Raw genomic sequence first — 17,973 nt, forward strand, 5'->3', positions numbered from 1 at the left:
CCTTTAGCCATGTTCATAAACTAGTGAGATTTATCCTTTTTATATCACTCAGTTCCTATAAACTCACTTTCATATGAACATTTATGAAATAAATATAATCCCAAAATATAATTTTGGGATCTTATATGAAGGAAGAAGAACCTGTGTGAAGAAGTAGTAAGAAATACAGATGATTATCTTTCAAATGTAATAATGGCTAAAAGCTACATTGAAGACAAAAAAAATGATTTGGCTGCAGCTATGAAGATAGCAAGAGAGTTAAAATCAGCACCTTCTTTAAGGACTTACTGTGACCTCAATCAGGTAATTTTGACCATAATATGAATTTATTTCTGATGTATATTACTTTACATCTTTGGAATATGATATTTAAGACTTAATAAGCATTTATTTTTAGATTATCCTAACTTCTCTTGGCCTCAATTTAGAATTCTTAGTGTTTGAATTCTAAGATAAATATTAATTTGTTTAGCCGTTTATTGTTATTTACCAGTTAGAGAAATGGTACAGTAATCAGGTCTTTATAACATATGATCTGAAAGCAAGTAGGGTGACATTGAGTTGAAAATTAATGTTCCTAGAACATTTGAATAAAAAATGAGAACATGTAAGGGCAGAAAACTAAATGGGATTCTCTTTTTTCATAAGCAATTTAGATATGACTGCCAATTCTTGACTTAAAAACTTAATTCAAGTTCTCATTCAGGGTTTTTTTTTTTCTTTTCTTCCTGCCTCCCTAAATGTGCAGGTCAAGAGACAGGGTTCTTCCACTATGTTCTATCATGTAATAATGTGCCGAGGGAGCACAGTTGGGCAAAAACAAAAACATGTTTTCTGATGAGACAGGATTAACCATCTTTTTTTCTGATTTCTACCTTGCTCCTTTGGGATATAGATCCTGTTCTAGAATCTTTGATTCCTCATGGCCTTTTCCCATAGATAATCAGGTGTTTGGACTGAATTGAAGTATAAAATAGAAGGCATTTGTTTACCTGCCTCCAAAATCTCTAAGTGAAGGGAGAGGAATTTGCCATCGTCTTAACATGGTCAGACCTCTCTCTAGCCATGGTTCTGAAAACAGTCATATCCTGTGTATTACAAATGGGCCATTAGGAGGTGTAAAAAACTGTAAGATTTGGTATTCATCTGGGATACCTGGGTGGCTCAGTCAGTTCAGTGTCTCCCTTTGGCTTAGGTCATGTTCCCACGGTCCTAGGATTGAGCCCACATTGGCCTCCTTGCTCAGCAGGGAGCCTGCTTCTCCCTCTGCCTGCTGCTCTCCCTGCTTGTGTGTGTGCACATGTGCAATCTCTCTAACAAATAAATAAAATCTTAAGAAAAAATGATTTGGTATTCACCCTACTTAGATTTTTCAAGGAGATAAGGCAAAAAGACATTGGAGGATAGCAATGCAGATGCAAAGTGAGTATGATCAGAATTTTCTCTGCTTACATAGCTATATCCCATTTGTTAACTAGTATCTTTTGTTATCTATTAATTTATATCTCTAAAAGATTTTAAATTTCTTTAGGGGATAAATCTTAAATACATGCTTGCATCTATTCCTTTGAGTGCCTAAAATTAAATCTTAAACACATTAATTAGTGAGATGCTTAAAGGCTGTAGTTTTCCTTGTAAAATCTTTGTGTCAGTAATACTTATTTTTAAAATTCACCTCTGAGTAACACTTCTTCTCTTTTGATTCTAGATTATCCGTACTTTGAAATTAACATTTGAGAGTGAATTGTTACAAGTTAGTTCTCTAAAACTGAGGAACTCTCCCAAGTAAGTAAGTTATAATTCAGGAGAACCTAAAGATTAAGTATAAAAATGTGTTAGAGCCTAAATGTATTAAATAACAAGAAATTATAAATTGAAAATTTGTGTCACAGATGTTTCCCAAATTAGCAAACATGTAAAATAAGAGTAATTTATGATAAATTAAAAAAATAAGTTGTCTTGAGGTTTTTTAATGTCAGCAACTGACTTTCAAAGAAAGTAATGAAGTTATATTAGAGCACTTAAAATGTTCTTTCCGAGTTTTTAATGTTAGCAACTGACTTTTATTTAGAGAAAGTAATACACTGGTATTAGAACATTTACTTGTATGCTAATGTTTTATTTTAGGTTGAATATGAATTGCAATGAGATCATCTGTATGTTCAACAATATGGGAAAGATTGAATTTGAGGACTTAACAAAGTAAGTATAAGAATGGCGACATGGGGGTGCCTAGGTGACACAGTAAATTAAGCATCCAACTCTTGGTTTTGTCTCAGTTCCTGATCTCGAGATTGCAGAATCAAGCCCCAAACTGGGCTCTACACTCAGGGCAGAGTCTGCTTAAGATTCTCTTTGCCTCTCCTCTCTGCACACATGCTCCCTCCCTCTCAAATAAATAAATAAATCTTTTAAAAAAATGACAACATGCCATTAATTTCTGAGAAGATATAAGAGAAAAATTACCCAAGAGACAGGAAAATTGATGTGTAGTGTATAGTATGTGTGATTTCAAATACTATAAAATAATATAAAGGGCAAAGGTTTCTATCAGTTAAATTCTAATTAATTTAAAAGTGAAAAGACCTAGAAGGGGTCAGTATTAAATGATATATGTGCGAAAGTTATATTTGAGATTCATTCATTCAGCCAGCATTGAACACTGATTTTTGTGCTAGGAACCATTATCATAAACACAGATATATGTCAGAGAAGTTACAATAAGTAACTATGCTGGTAGTATATGCAGAATTTAGTGGAGATGCAAAAGAAGTGAGCAGTCAATTCTTTTGGGAATAACAGGACACTTGGAAAAAGGAGAATTTTATTTTATCTATGAAAAATGAGTAGCAATTATGAAGGGGGCTAAAAGAGAGGCAGTGAGATAATGTGCTACATTCAGGGAATTGCTTATATAATTCTACTTGGCAAAGGATACATATAGGCTAAATCCTAAAGACTTTGTATGCTGTGTAGCAGCATTTGAACTTTATTTTTTAGATGCATATTATCCATTGTGGTAGCTACTAACCACATGTGCCCATTTAAATTTAAGCATAATTAATAAAAACAAAATTAAAGGAAAAATTGGAAGGGTTCCTGGCTGGCTCAGTCAGTAAAAAGCAGGTGACTCTTGATCTCAGGGTCATGAGTTTGAGCCCCACATTGGGTATAGAGATTACTTTAAAAAAAAGGAAAAATTGGATTCTTCAATTGTACTAGCCACATTCAAAGTGTTCAGTATCTACATATGGTTTTTAGCTACCATATTAGACAGTGGCCCACATTTTCACTATTGCAGAAAGTTGTATTAGACAGCACAGCTGTAGACAGTAGAAACCACTAAAAGATTTTCAACATGAAAATAAAAATAATTAGGTTACATTTAAAAAAGATAACTTTGGTGGCCATTTAGAGGATTATTTGTAAGAGTATGAGGCTAGAGGCTGAAGGATTAGTTGGGCTGTTGTATCAATAGTCTCAGCAAATGATGAGAAACCAAACATAGGTAATAGCACAGGAGAGCAGTAGATAGAACAAATGCTAAATAGGGAAAATTGATAAAGCTTATTAATTGAACATTATGAATGAGGAGAAAGGAAGCATCCTTAATGATTTACAGGTCTGGCTTTGGTGGTTAAGTTGATTAATTATGGTATTATTTACCAAGATTGGGAATGCAAAGAGAAAATTTAGGAGTGGAGAAATAGTGTTGAGTTATTGTTGTTTACCAGATATCTGGGGAGAAATGTACAGAGAGCAATTAGCTGTATGGACTAAAACTAAAGAAGAGGTCTTAGACTTGATTCTGGGTTTAGAAGTAGTCAGAATATAGATGGTTTAGAAACCCCCCAAAAAGAAAGTAAGTTCATTAACTTTGTAGGTGGTATGTCTCCAGGGGAAATCATCCCCCAGGAAGCATCCACAGTCGTTATCAGAGTTTGGTCCACAGTCTTAAAAGTCAGAAACAGGCATGAAGAGATGTGCTGCAACTCAGGTAAACTCCTATAAGCCAGGTTTACAAAATTGAACACCAGGATTCCAGTTTAGATAGAATGCCAGACTATTAACTTACAGACAAATATAATTGCCACATGGACTGGAATACTTGTGTTGGCATTCTTTTCCAGCATCTGAACAGGCCTAAGAAATCAAATTATGAGAAATTACTTTGTTTGCAGTGTTGTTTACAATAAAGGAAATAAGGTTAATCAAATAGCTTAATAGCATTAGGCCTAGATAGTACATTCCTAGTATGTCTTTTACTACCAGGGGAAAGTCCCTTGTCAGAGCACTAGAGTACCAGTCCTTTGGCTCAAGTCATTTTTCCCCAGATATGGAGCCCTGTGCCATTATTTGTCTTTGTGACTTGACTTTTGCACTTCCATGGATAATCCTCAGCCTTCCCAATGAATACATTCTTTTAGATATTTTAATGACATGAATATGATTACTATTGAATATTTTTAATGTCAAAAACTATTCTTTCCCTTTGAGACTCTGCATTGATCTTGTCTTGATTTAAAGTTAATTCAGAGTAGTCTTAAATTTTTTCCTAGTTCGAAGGGAATGTATCATTACAATCTGCTTCTACTTATTACAGGTGGCAATTAAACAACAGATTTGCCTATTAAGAACAGGTATTGATGTAAATCAATGACAGTGCCCTAGAAAAATATTAAATTTTAAGACCAAGAAAGAGTAACCTGCAAAACAAAACAAAACTGAGAAGGAATAGGTGGAGTTTGAAAAACAAACAGGAGAAAGTAGTGTTCTAGAAGTCAGTGGAGTTTATGAGACTAGAGTCAGTTGACAGTGTTAAATGTCCCAGGTCAAATGAAAATTGTTATTAAAAAAAAAAACATCTAGTTTGCAAAGTCAGGTACATATATGTATCCTCACAAGGTGTTTGAATTCAACATGTATTTTATTTTTGTTCAAAGCATACCTTTTTTTGGAAGAGACCAATAATATGTGTCATTGCTGAATCTAATTGGCTTTGTTGGTTCTTACTTCTAAAATGCTTCTTAAATGATGATCTGCAATGAAGTTAAATCTATAATGGGTTAATGAAAAGACAAGCTTTTTGAGACTTAGTCTCATTTCTTTGATAGAATTTCTGTACTTGTAGATGGATAGCCTAAATCTATGTGGATATGTGAAGAAGACTTTTAAAAAATGAAGTAAACCACATAAATTAACTGTGGGCTAATGGCTATTGAATAATACCCAAAGGATTCAGACTAATGGTGATTTTTAGGCCAGGTGATTGCTCAGGATTATACCCTTTACTATTTCCTATACTTTATTTTTAGGCCAGTGCGTTAAAAAAGAAATAATCATAACAATTTAAAATCAAACAGCTAAGCCAAATCAAAATTATTTCTTTTGAAAATCCGTATCCACTGTTCTTTAGGACTAGAAGATTGTGTCATGACTATATCATGTTTCTTCAGCTTCTCATTGATGATACCTCTTGTTGACCTTTTAAAACCCTTAGGCTTGCTTAGGGCTGGAAATGAGCAAAAGTTTCTTTCTGGGTAATGGAAATGTTCTAAAATTAGATTATAGTGATGGCTTCACAACTGCAATTTAGTAAAAATTATTGAATTTTATGCTGTGTAAATTACACATCAGTAAAACTGTTTGGAACACCTGGGTGGCACAGTCCCAGATGAGTGTCCAATGCTTGGTTTTGGCTCAGGTCATGATCTCAGGATTCTGAGATCAAGCCACATGTTGGGCTCCACATTCAGCATTAAGTCTGCTTGAGAGTCTCTCTCCTTCTCCCTCTGTCCCTCCCACTCATTCTCTCTCTCTCTTTCTTTCAAATAAATCTTTAACAAATATAAAGCTATTTAAAAAATGCTTCTGAGACACCTATATAAAACCTTAGCTCTTTATATGTCTCACAATATTAACTGTCATGTAGGAAGGAAATCGTTTGAAGGTAGATATAAAAAATTTATGAAACAGCTTAAAGTAGCCATATGCCTATCTATTTTTTTCTCCAAATTTTTATTTAAATTCCAGTTAAATGGCAGTGTGCTATCGGGTTCTGGTGTAGAATTTAGTGATTCGTCACTCATATACAGTATCAAATGCTCATCAAAAGTGCCCTCCTTAATACCTTCTATTTTTTAAACAGATGTGATCCCCAAGAAAATGAAATGGGACAGACTGTTCAAAAGAAATACAGTCATAAAAAAGAATTTTCTTGTTATGATACATACGCATTTCAAGAAAAGAAAAAGGTTGACATGTCTATTCTAAGTAATGAAACCTCATCACCTTTTTTCCATCGGGAAGCCAGTGATGTGCATTTAGAAGCAAAAGACTTCCAGCCAGAGAAAGAGGTTGTTGCAACACCATTCCCTAAAACCATTGCAGTTCTGCCTCAAATAGGATCTAGCCCTGATGTGATAATTGAAGAAATTATTGAAGAAAACCTGGAAAGTGAGTGAAAATTCAAAAGCAAGGAAACAATATGTCTGTAATTAGAAACAAATTGGTCCCTGTACTCAACAAGAACACTGTTTTCTTATACCTCATTATGAGTTAACACCTGTTGGTTCCTCACCCCTACTTTCACATTTTCTAAAGTTAGGAAATTTTTTTTTATTTTTAGTGCAATAATCTAACCTCTGAGATGTAAATTTGATATTTGGTTAATTGAGGTATTTGACTTTCTGGTGTTCCACACATAAACTGTATAAAAGACAAAAATACAAATAAGAGAAAAAAATACAAATAAGAGAAGTATTTGTAGAGCAGTCTCATGGCTTTGTCCTTAAATTTAAGAGCAAATTTTTTATTAAAAAAAATAATGGATTTTCTTAAATCTTCATTCTGAGAGATAGTCTGTTATAAAATAAGTTGACATGAATATAATAGCATCTGCTTTGTAACATTTTAACGTATCATAATAGTTTGATTAGATTTACATGCTGGTATTCTCCCCATGAACTACTATTGTGAAGTTAGTATACTACCAGTCTTTAAGACCATTTTCAAGTTCAGTTTTTGCTCTATTCTGCCCTCCACTTCCCAATCTGTTTCATTGGCTGATTCTCCAGAACTTTTGAACGCAAAAAAAAAAAAAAATACATTTTTGTTTGTTTCCATTGTATTATTATTGCTGATATCTCAGTGATTAAGAAACCTATCATGACTATATCTACTGATAAAAAGTAGTCTTATCATTCCAGTATTTTGCCAATTTAAGTACAGCTTTTTAATTTTTTTTTTAAGATTTTATTCATTTATTTGACAGAGATCACAAGTAGGCAGAGAGGCAGGTGGGGGGTGGAGGGGAGAGGTGAAGCAGGCTCCCTGCTGAGCAGAGAGCCTGATTTGGGGCTGGATCCCAGGACCCTGGGATCATGACCTGAGCCAAAGGCAGAGGCTTGAACCCACTGAGCTGTACTTGAGGGGCGCCTCAAGTACAGCTTTTTAAGCAATAGTGTGCCATTGTCAACCTAATAAAACTAGTACTTTATTTCCTATTTTGATGAAACATGCTTCACAGATTATCTTGTGGGAACACCTAGAGATCCAAAAAAACCTTTTCAGAAAAAATCATCTTTCCCTTTCGGATCAAAAGCAAGTACTTTAACAACTCTGAACTTGATGTTGTGGAGTTTGCTTTATGTAAAGTAATCTAATGTAGTGTGAAGGTAGTGAGTTAAATGAATTTTACTGTTAACTAAAGCTTCTTCCTTTTAATGTTAAAAATTTTAGCTGTTACTGGCAAAAATATTTCTGAAATCTGTAACACTTCTCTCAACTGCCTCCGTACTTACACATACTAATTTCTTTACTCCATCCTCAATATAGGTATTCTTTTTGATCTGTATCAGACAGTTAAAATGATCCATTTGTTCAGTTTTTATCATCTGTATTTACTGTCTCCAATTCCACACTTCCCTATTCTTTGTGTTTTAAACATTTTTACTAAATAAAACATCTACATTGTTAAAAAATCATATATTAAAATACTGTGAAATTTTCCCCTAACCTGTCCATTTCATTCAGTCTCTCCCTCCCTTCTAGAGTTTCTTTGCTTATACATATATATAATTCTTCTGTTTTTGTACATGAAACATAGCATACCATGTACACTGTCCTGTTCTTTTAATTCCTTTTTTAACATTTATTCTGGACATCTTTTCATTAGCTGCATTTGGCTTCATTGCTGCTATATACAAATATTTTTCTCTTTTATTCTACCCTCACCACCCCTGCAAACTCCACCAAAACACACACATCTTCCCCTAAATGATGCTCAGTACATTCGCTTTGCACATTTTTTTCACTTCTCTAGCCAGATAAGATTGGTATTTAGAGTGTCTATGGGCTTATTCTTGGTTTTTTGGGTATAGTAGAAACAGGAGTTTTTGTGATATGCAAGAGACCTACTTATTATGAATAGAGTTCTGGGTTCTAAAATGTTCATAAATAAATTCTGATGTTTTGTTATAATGCAGTACAGTTACAGCATATCTTGACTTTAGAATCTAATTATCACATGAACTGCAATTCCACTTAACATACTTGGCAAGTAAAATAAAATATTTGCAGTTCAGGTTGCTAAAGAATTTAATGTTGAAAGTGGGATATCTATTTGTTTTAGTGGTCTGGTTACTATTTTGGGTGTGGACTCTTATGGGGCCTAAGTATTCTAGAGTTTTCAGTGCCACAAGACACTTAATATTCTTTTAGAGGATATTGCATTCAGTTTTTATTAATTCTTTCCTATGATTTATTAATGTGGTTTTAATATTCTTATGTAGGTTCTCCAGAGCTAGTTTTTGTAAGTCATGTAATACATCCTTGCCACTTTTATATCCGGAAATATTCACAAATTAAAGATGCAACAGTATTGGAAAAGAAGGTGAATCAGTTTTGCAATAAGAGTTTACACCTTGATCCTTCAGACATTTTGGAACTAGGTAATCAAATCTTATTCCAAGCTAAAGTATTAAGTTCATTTAAATATTATAATATTAAATATTATAGTATTTGGCCAACCCACATAGACCTTTTATAATACGGATTTGTGCTCCAAGCATAAAAGTTTTATAATTATATAATGTAATTTTATTTAGGTAAGTTAGGTAAATATTGACTGCTGATAAGGTATATACAAAAACTATCATTATGGAGTAAAAGTAGTTATTTTTTAAATTACAAAACCCTTCACAGGTTCCTTGTCTCCAGGGAAAACTGGCCCATAAGATGATTCCTTATAGTACAACTACAGTCCCTTGCTGTCCCACATGTGAATATTGAGGATGTCATTAAGCACTTAAATGAGGTGCTCATTAAACTCACAACGGTGTTATCTATTTCCTAGGGCCACTCAGAGAGTAGTTGGTAAACTTAATCAGTCTATCTTAATTCTAAGGATATGTGTAATTTGCCATAATTTAGGCTTTTTTTTACAAATATTTTCTTTATAACTCATTGACTAAATTTGATTATACTCTGTAATAAGGTAAATGATTTGTAATGATTTGTAATGTAATGTAAATGATAATGTAATGATTTGATTTATTAACATGGTGAGAAAACTGTTTTCTCTTTTTTTTTTATAAATCATTTTTTTTATTTTCAGAAATACAGTATTCATTATTTTTTCACCACACCCAGTACTCCATGCAATCCGTGCTCTCCGTAATACCCACCACCCGGTACCCCAACCTCCCACCCCCCCCGCCACTTCAGACCTCTCAGATTGTTTTTCAGAGTCCATAGTCTCTCATGGTTCACCTCCCGAAAACTGTTCTCTTAATAGCAATCAATGCCTGTACATAATACCAAAAATTATTATGTGTTTAAGGTTATGTAGGCGTTCTTTAAGAATGTGATTAACTCATCAGAAAGGATGAATACCCAACTTTTGTAGCAATGTGGATGGGACTGGAAGAGATTATGCTGAGTGAAATAAGTCAAGCAGAGAGAGTCAGTTATCATATGGTTTCACTTATTTGTGGAGCATAACAAATAGCACGGAAGACATGGGGAGTTAGAGAGGAGAAGGGAGTTGGGGAAAATTGGAAGAGGAGGTGAATCATGAGAGACTATGGACTCTGAAAAACAATCTGAGGGGTTTGAAGTGGCAGGGGGGTGGGAGGTTGGGGTACCAGGTGGAAGGTATTATAGAGGGCACGGATTGCATGGAGCACTGGGTGTGGTAAAAAAAAAAAAAATAATGAGTACTGTCATGGTGAAAATTAAAAAAAAAATACCCATAAAAAAATGTGATTAACTCTTAGCTCATTTGTGTGGCTTATCAGAATATCCAAAATCTAGGTTTATCATACACTTCTGACAAAAACTGATGGTAATTTTAAACTTTAGAGAACATTAAATTATGAGTATCTAAGAAAAGAGAAGTATAGTATTAAACATTTATGGCTACAAATATTTCTCTTAAAGTTTAATACATGCCCAAAAGAGTTCAACTTAGATTGAGAAAATGTTCTAAAAAAGTCACAGTCATCCTTTGTTTTAAATTAAGGATAATTATTGGGACGCCTGGGTGGCTCAGTTGGTTGGGCAGCTGCCTTCGGCTCAGGTCATGATCCCAGCGTCCTGGGATCGAGTCCCACATCGGGCTCCTTGCTCCGCAGGGAGCCTGCTTCTCCCTCTGACTCTGCCTTCCACTGTGTCTGCCTGTGCTCGCTCTCGCTCGCTCGCTCTCTCTCTCTGACAAATAAATAAATCTTTTAAAAAAAATTAAGGATAATTATTGTTTCAGGTAAATAAATTTACATGACTTGAATACTCATTTATATTTTAAGAAAGTGACAAGGAAAGAACTTTAAGATGCTTTAAGAGGATGTTCTCTTGTTCCCTTTTCCTACCTGTGCTCTTCATTATAAAGAACAAATGTCTTCAATAGGCTTTTATCTTACCTATTGTGAAAAAGAATGGTTTCATAGCATATAGTTTAAAACTCAGAATATTGGTTATGTGGTATATCAACACAAGAGAAAGGTTGATGACAATCTTTAGGCCAGATAAACATTTTCATAGAAATAAAAGTTAAAAGGTTACCCTAATGTGCCTCTCAGCTATCCTGTTTTAATTAGCATATACAGAGGGGATTTATACAGCAGCCCTCTGTGTATAATGAGTGGTGAGATCTATCAATTTATCTCTGATAGGTAGCTTAGTTTTGAAGAGGATGGGCTCTAAGACTGCCTTTGCTTACCTGTGTGATGGAAGCCCTATCTCTCTAGGGTTGTTGTGGGAGTAAGTAAATTCAAACACAAAATACTGAGAACATCACTGAGCTCATAGGAGGCATTCAAATTCGGGCTTCTTTCTTCCTTGACCTTTTTTTCCCGAATTAATTTGTAATTCATCTGATCTCTCTGCTGCTAGGTCCTTGGTTCATCTTCCCCTTCTCTGAACCCCATTGTTTATTAATTTAATTTTGGCATGTCAAATATTGCCTTTCATTGTTTCTTTACTTTGATTCCTCTTTATCAAGAGGAGGTAATTGTTTCTTCCTTTATGCTACCAAAGGATTTTATAAATTTCAGGATGTATATGTCTATATATGTATGTGTATGTATACATGGGGTAGAATGTCTTTATTGTTTTAAGTACATTTAATTGCCTATCTCTTTTCCTTTCTTGAGCTTTATTTTTTTTTTTTTATTTGACAGAAAGAGCAAGATTTCAAGTAGGCAGAGAGGCAGGCAGAGAGAGTGGGGGAAGCAGGCTCCCTGCTGAGCAGAGAGCCCAATGCAGGACTTGATCCCAGGGCCCTGAGATCATGACCTGAGCCAAAGGCAGAGGCTTAACCAACCCACTGCGTCACCCAGGTGCCCCCTTTCTTGAGCTTCTTTATTGCAGGATAGTCTCATTCATCTTTGTTATAGTTCATAAAATATAGGTCCTCAATAAGAGACTGGCAACTTTGCATTTACCTCCCAGCTACCTATGTAATAGGAGCTATCACAATATACCACCTTTATATTTTTCATAGCACTCGACATGTACTAAGTCATCAGGAAATAAATTAATTAAAATTTCTTAGTGGTGGAACTAATATACATGTTCATAAATTAGAGCTAATTAGGTATTTTTCTCCATAAACACTGATAATGATTTGTCTTCCTTATTATTTAGGTGCAAGAATATTTGTCAACAGTATTGAAAATGGAATGTGGTGTCGAGGAACTATCACTGAATTAATTCCAATAGAAAGTGAACATGTTAGAAAACTTTGTAGTCCAACCAAATTCTCAGTCCATGAAGTTGCACTAATACAAATATTCATGGTAGATTTTGGAAATTCTGAAGTCCTAATTGTTTCAGGGTATGGTATTACATGTTCCTGGCCTGTCTGGAAACTTTGGTTATCTGGCGGGGTTGGGGGTGGGGGTGAAATACTGAAGAATAAAGGAAGTTGGGAAAGACTAGAAAGGGGTAATTTATCATTTTTTACTTCTAAGGCATATACTTTTTATTTTGTTCTCTTATTTGTTTTACTGACTACTAAATTAGTAAAGTATTATCATTTATCAGTGTTACTACATGAGGAGCTTGAAAAGGACTAGGTTTTTTTCTGTTATTTAGGAAAAGGAGCTTTTTGATGTATCCAAACTGAAGTACTTTTCTGTGTTTATTCGAAAGAGGGAATGATGCACAAAAATATTTCTTTTAAATAAAGTATTACAGTTAGCTGCAGGATGATTGAGTAGAATTTTAAATCAGATTTCTATAATTATTAAAGCTAACACTAGGTACTCAAAAATATTTCCCTCAGTCTTCTAGGAAAATAAAACAACAATAATAATAAATTTAAAAAATAAAACTGAAATATTTCTGTAGTAAGGACCAGTGTTAACTATATAGAAAGGTTATTATTTAATGGTCCTAGCTTAATAAATAAATAGTTTTCTGTTTGGAGGCATCATTATCATTATCCCCTTTAAGTCTAAACTTGAACAAATGAAGACAAAGTCAGATAAAGTCAGCTAAGATTTTATTTTATAGATAAAAGTACTGTCTGTGCTTATAAAATATGGATTAAATCTATGTAGTAGGAAAGTATGAATTAGAATACAACTTTTTATAAGATTTAGCTTAAATAAAGTATCCTTAGAAATGCATATCTTTTACGGAGGGAAAGCAAGTTTGGGTTTCAAGTATTATTTTCAATAAATATTACCTGAATTCTTTTAGGGTTGGTGATACCCATGCAAGATCAGAACACATTGCTGAGCAGCATATAGTACTAAATGACTTATGCCTAGTTCTAAGGAAGTCTGAACCATATATTGAAGGGCTGCTGAAAGACATCCACCCACTAGCACTGCCATGCTCATTGAAGGACATTGTTCCACAGAATTCAGTAAGTGAAACTTAAATTATTTCTTCTTTTGGGGGCTAAATGTCTCAATTTTAGCTATGTATTGCCAGTTAGATTGCAAAGTGTAGGTTCAAGGCACCAATTCTTTTGGTAAGTGCATTTTGTATAATAAATTATCAGTGCCAGTAAAAAAGGAAATGAACTTCAGTTTCCATAATTAGAAGCATTCTTAATGGGAATTTGAGTTGAATAAACATATACAAATGGGGGCTTAAGTGGGTACGAGAAGAATAAATGAAAGAAGATGGGATTGGGAGGGAGACAAACCATAAGTGACTCTTAATCTCACAAAACAAACTGAGGGTTGCTGGGGGGAGGGGGTTTGGGAGAAGGGGGTGGTATTATGGACATTGGGGAGGGTATGTGCTTTGGTGAGTGCTGTGAAGTGTGTAAACCTGGTGATTCACAGACCTGTACCCCTGGGGATAAAAATATATCTTTATAAAAAATAAAAAATTATATTAAAAAAAAACATATACAAATGAATAAACATATACTTGAAATGAATCCAAATAAACCACTAAATTTGAGTCACATATGGAGAGAAAAATAAATTTTAAAATGGTCTGGCATGTGTTTCTATAAATTTCTTCACTATTTTCATGACACTTTGTTCATTAGTTGTGTTCTGCTTTGTATTGTTTATGAATATCTATTCCCCAGCAAGCCTTAAATACTCTTACAAGACAGGAAATGTGTGTAAGAATATATGTTAAATGGTTATTTTATGAAGGCTTTGAAAGTAGGAATCTGTGTCTCTACCTATCATTCCCAGTATTCCCAGTGCTTAGCAAATTACATAGCACAAAAAAGGCATTTGTCAGATATTTGAAAGAATGAGTAAATGAAAAAAAATGTAAAAGGAAACGTAAGTATTAGCTGTTTTCCCCAAAATGGTAAAACTGGTTTAAATTTGGCTTTTATACTTCTTTGCATTTTCTGAATAAACTTTATAATCTTTAGAAAGAGGTTTTATTTTTTGTTTTTAAGCAACCTGTAGCTTTTAAAAAGTTTGAGTATAGTTGACACACACTGTTACATTAGTCTCAGGTATACAGCATAGTGACTAACCAATTCTGCTGGAGATATCACAATTCCAGATTTCAAAATATACTACAAAACCAAAGTAGAAACAAAAACAGTATGATACTGGTACAAAAATAGACTTACAGATCAATGGAACAGAATAGAGAGCCCAGAAATAAAACCATGCTTATATAATCAATTAATCTATGACAGTGGAGGCAAGGATATACAACGGGAAAAGACCATCTCTTCAATAAATGGTGCTGGGAAATCTGGACAGCTACATTGCAGAAGAATATAACTGGAACACTTGATTATACCATGTGCAAAAAGAAACCCAAAAAGAAATGTGAGACCTGAAACCATGAAAGTCCTAGATAAAACATAGATAGTAATCTCTCTGACATCAGCCTTAGCAATATTTTTCTAGATATGTCTCCTCAGGCAAAGGAAATAAAAGCAAAAATAAAATATTTGGGAATACACCAAAATAAAAAACTTTTGCTCAATGAAGGAAATCCTCAATAAAACAAAAGGCAACCTACGGAATGAGAGAAGATAATTACAAAAGGTATATCTGATAAGGGGTTAATATTCAAAATATATAAAGAACTTAACACCAGGAATGTGTAGTTTTAACCCTTGATATTTTCTTTAGGTATGGAAACTTAAAGGTTCAAAGATCAACTTAAAAATTTTTTTTAATGGGTGAATATTTTTCATTATTTAAGTACCATATACTTCATATATTCCCAGTTAAATGATGATTATAAACACCTTGATTACATTACATGGCTTCCAGTATACTTTCAAATTTACCTTTTCTTTTTCGTTATTTGTGAGAGAGAGAGAGAGAAAGTACAAGCAGTGGGGAGAGGAAGAAGCAGACTTCCCGCCAAGCAGGGGCCCCAATGTGGTGCTCAATCCGAGGACCCTGGGATCATGACTTAAGCTGACGCAGACATTTAACCAACTGAGCCACCTAAGCATCCCAAAATTACCTTTTGAATTTGTGTTATTTAAGTGGAAAAATCACATGTTTTATTTTAGAATATTTATATAATGTTATATAATATGTTTTATATATATATATACATGTATATATATATATATATATATATATATATATACATATATATATTCAGAAGCGAAACTAAATTCTAAAATACAACAGCTTAATGGACACCTTGAGACTGTTCATAAACATCAAAGATCTAGGGGCACCTGGCTGGCTCATTTGGTAGAGCATGTGACTCTTGATCTCGGGACATGAATTCAAACCACTGGGCACAAAACTCACTAAAAAATAAATTCATATATTGTACATACATAAACACTGACCTTGGATCTGGCCCTAGGTATTGTTTAGTATCTGTGGTTGAGTCCTTGTGCTCAAGTTTGCAGACTTTGATTGTATTTTGTATTTACAATGAAAAATAAAAGCTAAATCCAGAGCATGGTACCATTAGAGCTAATTGTAGTTATTAAGTACATTGGAATTCTACTTTTTTCACAGGATGAAGGCTGGGGAGAAGAAGCCAAAGTAGAGTTTTTGAAAATGGTAAATAACAAGGCTGTTTTAATGAAAGTTTTTAGAGAAGAAGATGGTGTGCTAATTGTAGATCTGCAGAAACCACCAACAAATAAAATAAGCAGTGATATGCCTGTGTCTCTTAGAGATGCATTAGTTTTTATGGAGTTAGCAAGGTAGGTAACTTATTAAAACAAATACTTTGAGGTATAAATTGTAATAACAGAGTTTACCTTTAAAAACTATGGACTGACTCTAAAGCATAATCTAAGAAGTTAATCCTCAAGAAATTAAAAATAGAACTTCCCTATGACCCTGCAATTGCACTCCTGGGTATTTACTCCAAAGATACAAATGTCGTGAAAAGAAGGGCCATCTGTACCCCTGTGTTTATAGCAGCAATGGCCATCGTCGCCAAACTATGGAAAGAACCAAGATGCCCTTCAATGGACAAATGGATAAGGAAAATGTAGTCCATATACACTATGGAGTATTATGCCTCCATCAGAAAGGATGAATACCCAACTTTTGTAGCAACATGGACAGGACTGGAAGAGATTTTGCTGAGTGAAATAAGTCAAGCAGAGAAAGTCAATTATCATATGGTTTCACTTATTTGTGGAGCATAACAAATATCATGGAGGACAAGGGGTGTTAGATAGGAGAAGGGAGTTGGGGTAAATTGGAAGGGGAGGTGAATCATGAGAGACTATGGACTCTGAAAAACAATCTGAGGGGTTTGAAGTGGCGGAGGGGGGTGGGAGGTTGGGGTACCAGGTGGTGGGTATTATAGAGGGCACGGATTGCATGGAGCACTGGGTGTGGTGAAAAAATAATGAATACTGTTATGCTGAAAATAAATAAATTAATTTAAAAAATATTGCTACCAGGGCTCTCTAAGTATGGTTATCTGAAAACTGCATTCAAATAATTTAAATAGAAAAATTAAGGTAATTCAAAGGAAACTATTTGTAGATACTGAACATTTTTTTTAGATTCTTGATAATTTCACAAACAGTTCTACTAGGGTTTTAAGAATCATAGTTTAAAGTTCCTGGCTTAAATTTTCCAACCACTGGAATAAGTTCATGATCACCATTCTGTATTTAATGTAGGAATTTAGAATAGATACTTAAAGATACTTCCTCCCCATCACTGATGAACAAAGTAAGATGACTAACGATAGGGATAGTGAAAGATACTGACTTTTTGTCTTGAGTGATGAGATGACTCTGGAAGTGACCCAAGTAGAGCTCATTGTGGAAATATAAAAGTTGCATTAGATCTGGATGGGGTCACAGACACCCCTCAGGTGGCCTTACTGAGTGCTACCACAGTTCATGGTTGTCAGTTCCTCAAAGAGGAGAGATTTTGAGTAGAAGGCACAGATCTGGCTCAAAAATGTCCCAACACAAATTTGAAGGTCAATTATTAATTTTTGAGACTTGACATCTCAAGTTTGACATCTCACTTGGTTTGATAATTGAAGACAATACTAAGAAATGTATTAGAAAAGAAATTGGAAAGAGAATATTCTAGGTAGATTAATTAGTATATGTACAAGGCCTTCAGACCAAGTTGCTAAGAGAAGAGAGACTTTAAGGAAATGGCAGCTTATGCTTTTGATTATGTTTTTAAACAGGTTTAGGTCACAATCGCCAAGAAGCCACTCTGAAAAAAATATGACTTTACACTATCACCCACCTATTTTGCCTAAAGAAATGACAGATGTTTCAGTTATGGTTTGTCATATAAATAGTCCTGCCAATTTCTATCTTCAATTGGTAAGTATTTAGTATTCCTTTGAGACAAAGTAAATTTTTTCAAATTTTAAGTAGAAATGTATAATGGAAATGAGCACCCAAAATGAATTTTAGAGAAAAAAAAACACTGTCAAGCTTCTGTAAGTTTAAGTTTCTTAGCTGCAATTATAAATAAGAAATTCACATGATTCATAGTAAGTTGAAGGAACTCTTCATGCAAATTATGAAATATGGAAGGAAAGGACAGTGAAGGATACCTTAAT

The 17,973-nt window shown here is 34.1% G+C and overlaps 1 protein-coding gene across 2 annotated transcripts in view; it reads left to right on the top strand.

Moving 5' to 3' along the window:
- RNF17 (ring finger protein 17) overlaps nt 1-17,973 on the top strand; it is a 161,661-nt gene that overhangs the window by 31,380 nt on the left and 112,308 nt on the right. For both annotated transcript variants that reach the window (XM_059377630.1, XM_059377631.1), the window contains exons 7-15: nt 132-303; nt 1,709-1,785; nt 2,128-2,202; nt 6,149-6,456; nt 8,793-8,951; nt 12,145-12,334; nt 13,204-13,372; nt 15,933-16,123; nt 17,590-17,731. In XM_059377630.1, coding sequence (XP_059233613.1) covers nt 132-303; nt 1,709-1,785; nt 2,128-2,202; nt 6,149-6,456; nt 8,793-8,951; nt 12,145-12,334; nt 13,204-13,372; nt 15,933-16,123; nt 17,590-17,731 — 1,483 coding nt within the window. The remainder of the gene's footprint in view (nt 1-131; nt 304-1,708; nt 1,786-2,127; nt 2,203-6,148; nt 6,457-8,792; nt 8,952-12,144; nt 12,335-13,203; nt 13,373-15,932; nt 16,124-17,589; nt 17,732-17,973) is intronic.

Source organism: Mustela nigripes, chromosome 15, assembly GCF_022355385.1.
Source record: "Mustela nigripes isolate SB6536 chromosome 15, MUSNIG.SB6536, whole genome shotgun sequence".
In the NCBI taxonomy this organism is placed as follows: Eukaryota; Metazoa; Chordata; class Mammalia; order Carnivora; family Mustelidae; genus Mustela; species Mustela nigripes.